Below are 8,500 nucleotides of genomic sequence, written 5' to 3' on the forward strand. Positions count from 1 at the left end.
ATGGATTCCTTGAGGATCTGTTCCATGATTTTTCCAGAGGCTGAGGTCAGGCTCACTGGTCTGTAGTTCCCTGGATCCTCCATTTTCCCATTCTTAAATATGGGCACTATGTTTGTCCTTTTCCAATCATCCAGGACCACTCCTGATCTCCATGAGTTTCCAAAGATGATGACCAAAGGCTCTGCAGCCTCATCAGCCAACTCCCTCAGCACCCTTGGGTGCATCCTGTCCAGCCCCATGGACTTGTATATGTCTACCTTTTCTAAATTGTCTCTAACCTGTTCTTTTGCTGCTTTTGGCTGCTCACTTCCTCCCCAAACTGTGCTGCCAGGTGCAGTAGTCTGGGAGCTGACCTTGGCCGTGAAGACTGAGATGAAGAAGGCATTAAGCATTTCAGCCTTTTTTGCATCCTCGGTCACAAGTTTGCCTCCCCCATTCAGTAAGGGACCCACATTTTTCCTGATCCTCCTCTTGCTACCAACATACTTGTAGAAACCCTTCTTATTACCCTTCACATCCCTTGCTAGCTGAAAATCCAATTGTGCTTTGGCTTTCCTGACTTCATCCCTGCTCTTATACTCCTCCCTATTTATTTGTCCAAGTTTCCACTTCTTATTAGCTTCCTTTTTGTTACTTAGTTTACTGCAGAGTTCCCTGGTAAGCCAAGCTGGTCTTCTGCCATACTTGTTAGTCTTCCTGTACATTGGAATAGTTTGTTCCTGCACTCCCAGTAAAGCTTCTTTGAAATAGAACCAGCTCTCCTGGATGCCACTCCCCCTCAGACTGGCCATTTACAAACTCAGCAATGGGGACCAGCAGGAATTGGGTGAGGCTCTGTTCCCCTGGGCATCACTAGAGGTTACTAGGAATAATGGCCACAAATTGTTAGAGAGAAGGTTCAGGCTGGACATCAGGAGACACTACTTTACGGTTAGGACTGCCAGGCTCTGGAATGGACTCCCAAGGGAGGTGGTGCTCTCTCCTACCTTGGGGGTCTTCAAGAGGAGGCTGGACAGGTGTTTGGCTGGGGTTTTATGACCCCAGCACTCGTTTCTGTACAGGGCAGGGGGTCGGACCTGATGATCTGTTTAGGTACCTTCCAACCCTAGGCACTATGAAACTATGAAACCCCCTTTTGAAGTTCACAGCTATTCCCAAGCAGTTCCCAGGGACAATCTCTCTGTGTGTATGTGGCAGGGCACTGTTGGTGCCTACCACTTTAAGGGCCAAGTCAAGTAGCCAGCAGGTGCTTGATTTTCGGTGGCCACTTTAGAACCATGGCTGCCTATATAAACAGAGCACTTTGCCACTGGCAGCCAGGCAGGAAACATTGCCTGGCTGAGCTGTTGTATGAAAACATCTACAGGTAAGAGCAGGAGGCTCTTGGTCCTGGGCATGGCCTAAAACGGCACCCTGCTGGGAGTGGGTGGCATGGTGGGGCTCCCAGTGGCTTGGGAGCCTCCAGGAAAATACCAGACCAGTTACCACCCTGGTGGAAGGCAGGCTGGGGCACCTCAAGAACCTCTAGCCACCACATCATTGTGGGCAGCAGCTGGGGCCAGGCATGGCTATGGCCACCTGAGCCCCAACTGGAGATGGAAGCCCTGTAGTCCCAGTGAGGCGGTAGAGTTGTGGAGCCTCAGTGAGGGGGGAAACAGAGGGCTGGGAGCCTGGTGTGTTTGAGTTTGTAGAGAGTTGCCCCAGAAGGGGCCAGGACAAACTTGACCCCAGCTGGGTAACTGGCTGGCCACTACCCCAGTGAGGGTCATGCGAGAGGCCCAAAAGACGGTAAATCTGCCACCCAAGATGTGCGCCAGATAAAGCCTATGGCAAAAGGCGCCCACTCTGAGAGGGAGCAAGGCAGTATAAGTTGTCGATGAGTGAAAGAGACCCTATGAGAGGGGGTGGAGTGTAAGAGGCCCTAGCGAGAGAAGGGTGGTATGAATGTGTGTGTGTGTGTGTGTGTATGAGGCCTGACAATGAGGGCTAAGCTTGGTCCAGCTGTAGGCCGGGGAGCATTTGTCACCTGGATGCCATCTGTAAGGCTTGGGCTATGGTGTAGGGGAGGATCAGACCCATAGAGAGTGCCCTGGCACTGGGAAAAGAATAGGTAGCCTCCCGCCTAATAAGAACCAATTATGAAACAACAAGGCATGGCAGGTGAGCGAGGCAGGCAGTTAGCCCAGAAACAGGTGGGTGGGCCAATGGTGGATCCCTGTTTCATAGTTTCATAGTTTCTAGGGTCGGAAGGGACCTGAGCAGATCATCTAATCCGACCCCCTGCCATGGCAGGAAAGAGTACTGGGGTCAAATGACCCCAGCAAGGTGGTCATCCAACCTCCTCTTAAAAACCCCCAGGGTAGGAGCCTGCACCACTTCTCTTGGAAGTTGGTTCCAGACCCTAGCCACCCTGACCGTGAAGTAGCACCTCCTGATATCTAACCTAAACCTCCCCTCTGCCAGCTTGTGTCCGTTATTCCTGGTCACTCCTGGCGGTGCTCGGGGGAACAGTGACTCCCCCAATGCCTGCTGATCCCCCCTGACTAGTTTATAACAGGCCACAAGATCCCCCCTCAGCCTTCTCTTTTGGAGGCTGAACAGGTTCAGGTCCCGTAGCCTCTCCTCATAGGGCCTGCCCTGCTGTCCCCTGATCATGCGAGTGGCCCTCCTCTGGACATTCTCCATGCTGTCCACATCCCTCTTGAAGTGCGGCGCCCAGAACTGGACGCAGTACTCCAACTGCGGCCTGACCAGTGCCGCATAGAGGGGGAGGATCACCTCTTTTGACCTGCTTGAAATGCATCTGTGGATGCATGACAAGGTACGGTTGGCCTTCCTAACTGCCTCCCCACACTGCCGACCCATGTTCATCTTGGAGTCAATGATGACTCCAAGATCCTTTTCCGCCTCCGTGCTGACAAGAGGGGAGTTCCCCAACCTGTAGGTATGGTGCCGGTTGTTCCTCCCCAGGTGCATCACCTTGCACTTGTCTGTGTTGAAACCCATCCTATTCTCATCCACCCACCCTTGTAACCTGTCTAGGTCAGATTGTAGCCTGTTGCTTCCTTCTAGTGTGCCCACGTCCCCCCACATCTTAGTGTCATCAGCAAATTTGAACAGGGTGCTTTTTACCCCCTCGTCCAAATCACTGATGAAGATGTTGAACAGCGCGGGCCCGAGGACCGAGCCCTGCGGAACCCCACTGCCCACGTCCTTCCAGGTTGAGAAGGACCCATCCACTACCACCCTCTGGGTGCGGCCCTCCAGCCAGTTGGCGACCCATTTGACTGTGTGGGTGTCTACGCCACAGCCCCCCAGTTTCTTAATGAGAACGGGGTGAGAGACAGTGTCAAAAGCCTTCCGGAAGTCCAGGAAGACTATGTCCACTGCTACCCCTGCATCTAATGATCTGGTGATCTGATCGTAAAAGGCCACCAGGTTGGTCTGACAGGACCTGCCACTGATGAACCCGTGTTGGTTGCCCCTAAGCATGCAGTCCCCTGCTGGCCCCTCCTGGATGTGTGCCCGAATAATTTTCTCAAACAGCTTGCCTAGGATCAAGGTAAGACTAACTGGCCTATAGTTTCCTGGGTCCTCCTTCCTCCCTTTTTTGAAGATGGGAACCACGTTGGCCCTCTTCCAGTCCTCCGGCACCACTCCAGAGCACCACGAGTGCTCGTAAATCCGTGCCAGGGGTCTTGCAATGACCTCAGCCAATTCCTTTAGAACTCTGTTATAGTGGAACCTATGAGGAAGCCACCACTCACTTGACCAGTTTTCGGCGAGTGCGTTGGCTGACAGCAGTGTCTTTCAGGCCATCATACGTGAGAGCTTTCTGCTGTTCCAGGGCATGCTCTTGTATCAGTAGCCGCTCCACTTCCATCTGCAGCCAGGTGTCTAACTAGGGAAAGCAAAGACAGTAGATCATCAGCACAGACCCTACAGAAAGCACATTTTCTCTGCAGCCAAAATACTTTTCCTCTAGTAGGGTTGAGAATCTCCTCCCCTTCAGAAGGAAGGCACTAGTATTTCATTGCTGAATCTGTTTGTAGTTCTTTTTTGTCCTCTTGGCCTACAAGCCATGACCTTGTCCTGAGGTTGACCTGATAAAAGACCTCGGGCTTGATCCTATTCTCGCTTTTAGGCGTCTAATGAGTACTTAGGTGCCTATGTGTGACCCTATTCCTCCCTGCTAGACATGCTGAAAAAAACATTATTTTGACAATATGCTGCCATATTAGCATTAAGATTAAGTCACAAAAAGCAGAGAAGGACCCGTCTACCTTTTTCATTAACAGTTTTCTAGGGGTTCTTGTAGGACAGAACTTGGGTGAAATAGGACCTGCCCTCCTTCCCCACCCCCCAATTTTGCCTGATATTTAGTCATTGTGACTAGCCATGCAAACATATAGGCCAATTACTGGAGAGGAAATATTCAGTGTCCCAAGCACCTGTCTGTCCCCAGTTAATGACCACAGCTTAAAAGAAGCCTTGGAATAAATGGATGTTCTAAAAGGGGAACACAATTTGCACATATCATGGATGAATAGAATCATAGAAAATTAGAGCTGGAAGGGACCTTAGGAGGTCACCTAGTCCAGCCTCTGCTCAAAGCAGGACCATTCCCAACTAGATCATTCCCGTGAGGGCTTTGTTGAACCAGGCCTTAAAAATACGCAGACCATGGATACAGGCACACCGGAACAGCAGTAAATCTACTAATGAGTTTTTCCCTGTCTACTTACAGCAACAGTGGGATTACAAATTAGATACAATTCAATAAAATGTGGACTTATTTAGGGTCTCCCTTCCATGAAACCATATATTTAAAATCCTTTATAGACTCTAGCTGGAATGAATGGGCAGAAAACAGAATGATCTAGGAATTAACTAACAGTCAAAGATCTGACTAACATCATCACTGGCAGGGAGCTAACTGGATCTGTTCAGCAGGAAGGTGACCACTGATCATTGGTATTTGGCAGGGAGAAATATCCCACCCAAAGACATCTGAAATTTCTTTTAAGGAGGGGTGAGAGAGACAAAAGCAGCCGCAGGTGACAGATGTTATTTATATTACTTTGTGCATAACTGGAAAATGAGGTGAGCAAGCTAAGAATGTATGTAGGCTAGACAAGACTGCACACTGGAGTCAAATAACAGTTTGGTTTTCTAAGAATTTATAAACCCAGAAGTATTTGGGTTTAAGAAAGAAACCCAGCCCTCCCTGTATCATCAACTAGCCATATCATTATTAAAAAAACACATATCCAGTACCATAAACATATCCAGTGCCTTGAAAGCAGAAGTAAGGCTCAGAAGAACCAATATCTGAGCTAATTTAGGAAAATTCACCACAAGAGCATAGATCACCTGTCACTGTGCTTACATCCACAAACATCCAAATGCTATACAACATCAGCATGCTGAGCATGACAGCCATTAGCTGCAGAGGGCAGGCAGGGTTTGTATGCTTTCCTCTGATCTCCTTGGGGCTGTGCATGCCTTTGGGCTTAATTTTGCAGTGTTTACTTGTGCAATCTGTCCTACTCAAAGGGAAAACGATAACCAAAGCAAGTGAGGGAATCAAGCACTGCACTATCAGAAAGACTTGTACTTTGTGAAGACAGCTTTCAGATGTCCACATTCTCCATGACAGAGGCCCCTGCAGGAATAAACTGCCAGGGATACAGCTTTAGTGATGTACAGTGGCTGCAGTATCAGTCACATGTAAGGAGTGGGAAAAACAGAAGCCAAAATAAGTGGGGTACTGCCAACAGAAGAGCATGACTAAGGCAGCAGAAGCCTGGCATGCACTTACTGCAGCAGCATCCACTCTTACCATGGTGCTGGAATTGTCCACGGGTGGCTCGGCAGCTGTGGCCTCTGTGTGGCTGAGGCCTTCATCTCTCTGAGGCTCTTGCTCCATGTTTTGTTTTGCTTCCTTGAGGACATTCTCATACTTTTCATTTCCTGGAGGAGGAAGTAGTAGATGTCCAAGAAGTTATCATGGATTCTGGACTGACCTTCAGCTGTATTCTACCTCACTTCCCCTGAACGTGGTCATCTGCCACTCAAGACTAACTGAGGTAAAGCCAGGGATACAGCATGTTTCCTTGTTTCCTTTTCTTTTTCTCAAAATTTTTCTCCTCCATTCATCCTCCACCTTTTCTGTCTAGGGATCTACTAGTTTCTTCACAATGAGAAAAGACAATGAGAAAAGACTTTTTAGGGAGTAAAAAGAAGGCACCAGGCAATGTGGGGCCCCTGCAGGATACGCTTGGCAATCTGGTGGTTGCACCAAATAAAAAAGCAGACCTTTTTAACTAATTCTTTGCCTCCATTTTTCTGAGCAGGGACTGGGACATCTCCCCCACCGGGATTCAGGACGGACTCAGGAGAGACTCTGCCAGGCCTAGGGTCAAGGAGGACCAAGTTAAGGAACTTCTGGAGGGGCTGGACATGTTCAAATCAGCAGATCCAGACGCTGTCCACCCCAGGGTGCTGAGGGAATTGGCAGGGGTCATCACAGAGCCCCTGGCACAGCATTACAAGCACTTGTGGTGCTCTGGCCAGGTGCCAGAAGACTGGAAGAAGGCCAATGTGGTCCCCATTTTCAAAAAAGGGAGGAGGGAGGACCCAGGCAACTATAGGCCCATTAGTCTTACTTTGGTCCTAGGGAAGCTCTTTGAGAAAATTATCCAGGAGCACATCTGTGAGGGACCAGCAGGGGGGATGATGCTCAAGCTCAACCAGCCTGGGTTCATTAGTGGCAGATCCTGCCAGACCAACCTGATTGCCTTCTACAATCAGGTCACAAAATCACTGGATGCAGGTGTCATGGTGGATGTTGTCTTTCTGGACTTCAGGAAGGGCTTGACACTGTCTCCCACCCCTTTCTCATTAAAAAGCTAGGCGACTGTGGCATTGATGCCTACACAATCAGATGGGTTGCAAATTGGCTAGGGGGCCGCATGCAGAGAGTGGTGGTGGATGGGTCATATTTGACCTGGAGGGATGTGGGCAATGGAGTAAGTCCCCCAGGGGTTGGTCCTCGGGCCCATACTATTCAATTTCTTTATTAGCAACTTGGACAAGGGGGTGAAAAACACCCTGTTCAAATTCGCTGATGACAGCAAGATTGGGGGTGAGGTGGGCATGCTAGAAGGAAGGGACAGGATACAACTAGATATGGACAGGTTCCAGGGATGGGCAAATGAGAATAGGATGGGATTCAATACTGACAAGTGTGGGGTGCTGCACTTGGGCAGTAGGAACCAGCAGCATACCTACAGGCTGGGGAACTCTCTTCTCAAAAGCACAGTGGCAGAAAGAGCTCTTGGAGTCATTATTGATTCTAAAATGAACGTGGGCTGCCAATGTGAGGATGCGGTCAGTAAGGCTAACTGCACCTTGTCACGCATCCACGGATGCATCATAAGTAGGTCCAAGGAGGTGATCCTCCTCCTCTATGCGACACTGGTCAGGCCGCAGTTGGAGTACTGCATCCAGTTCTGGGCGCCGCACTTCAGGAGGGATGTGGCCAGCATGGAGAGGGTCCAGAGGAGGGCCACTCACCTGATCAATGCAGCAGGGCAGACTCTACGAGGAGAGCCTACAGGACCTGAACCTGTTCAGCCTTCACAAGAGAAGGCTGAGAGGGAATCTGGTGGCCGTCTATAAACTTACCAGGAGGGACCAGAGGGAAATAGGTGAGACACTGTTCCCCCCAGCACCTCCCGGAGTAACAAGGAATAACGTCCACAAGTTGATTGAGAGTAGGTTCAGGCTAGACATCAGGAGGCACTACTTCACACTCAGGGCAGCCAGGATCTGGTACCAGCTTCCAAGGGAAGTAGTGTTGGCTCCTACCTTAGGGGTCTTTAAAAGGAGGCTTGATAACTACCTAGCTAGGGTCATATGAGCTTAAATTTACCAGGGGTCATATAAGCCCTGTACTCTTTCCTGCCCAGGGCAGGGGGCTGGACTTGATGATCTGCTCAGGTCCCTTCTGACCCTACATCTATGAACTCTGAACTATAAACTATGGACACAACTGCCAAAGGGTCTTTTCCTTTCTTCGCCTCCCCACACCTCCGAAACAGACTCTTTGTGTCCCTTTTTTTGTATTGATTGCTCCTCAATCTACCCAAGCAATTCTGTATCTCTGTAAATGTCTCCCAGCCTTGGTGTCCAACCACCAACTCAAATGAAGCATGAGCACAAGCTCCTTATGTTTCCTCACAAGCCCACTCTTCTCTCATCTTCCTTCGTTGCTCTTGATAATTCCACTGTTCTCCCCATTACTGAGGCAAATGACCTCATTGTCCATTTTCATTCTTTTTTCTCTCCTCTCACTACATAACTTGTCCAAGCTAGTCTCAAATCCTCTTGGATTTTCCTCTCCAGCACGATTAAAGTCCACCAAGGGCGTCCGGGAATGCCTGCTTGCAAAAAAGGCGGCGTACGCCCGGTAGAAGGGGGGTGAAATCTCCAAAGA

At 49.6% G+C, this 8,500-nt stretch overlaps 1 protein-coding gene across 2 annotated transcripts in view; it reads right to left on the reverse strand.

Annotated features, from left to right (window-relative positions):
* HYDIN (HYDIN, axonemal central pair apparatus protein) overlaps positions 1 to 8,500 on the reverse strand; it is a 533,466-nt gene that overhangs the window by 136,144 nt on the left and 388,822 nt on the right. For both annotated transcript variants that reach the window (XM_019505831.1, XM_019505830.1), the window contains exons 29-30: positions 5,843 to 5,973; positions 3,768 to 3,901 (exon numbers count right to left, since the gene is read on the reverse strand). In XM_019505831.1, coding sequence (XP_019361376.1) covers positions 3,768 to 3,901; positions 5,843 to 5,973 — 265 coding nt within the window. The remainder of the gene's footprint in view (positions 1 to 3,767; positions 3,902 to 5,842; positions 5,974 to 8,500) is intronic.

The sequence above is a fragment of the Gavialis gangeticus genome, unplaced genomic scaffold (assembly GCF_001723915.1).
Source record: "Gavialis gangeticus isolate Ggan-Ray unplaced genomic scaffold, GavGan_comp1, whole genome shotgun sequence".
In the NCBI taxonomy this organism is placed as follows: Eukaryota; Metazoa; Chordata; order Crocodylia; family Gavialidae; genus Gavialis; species Gavialis gangeticus.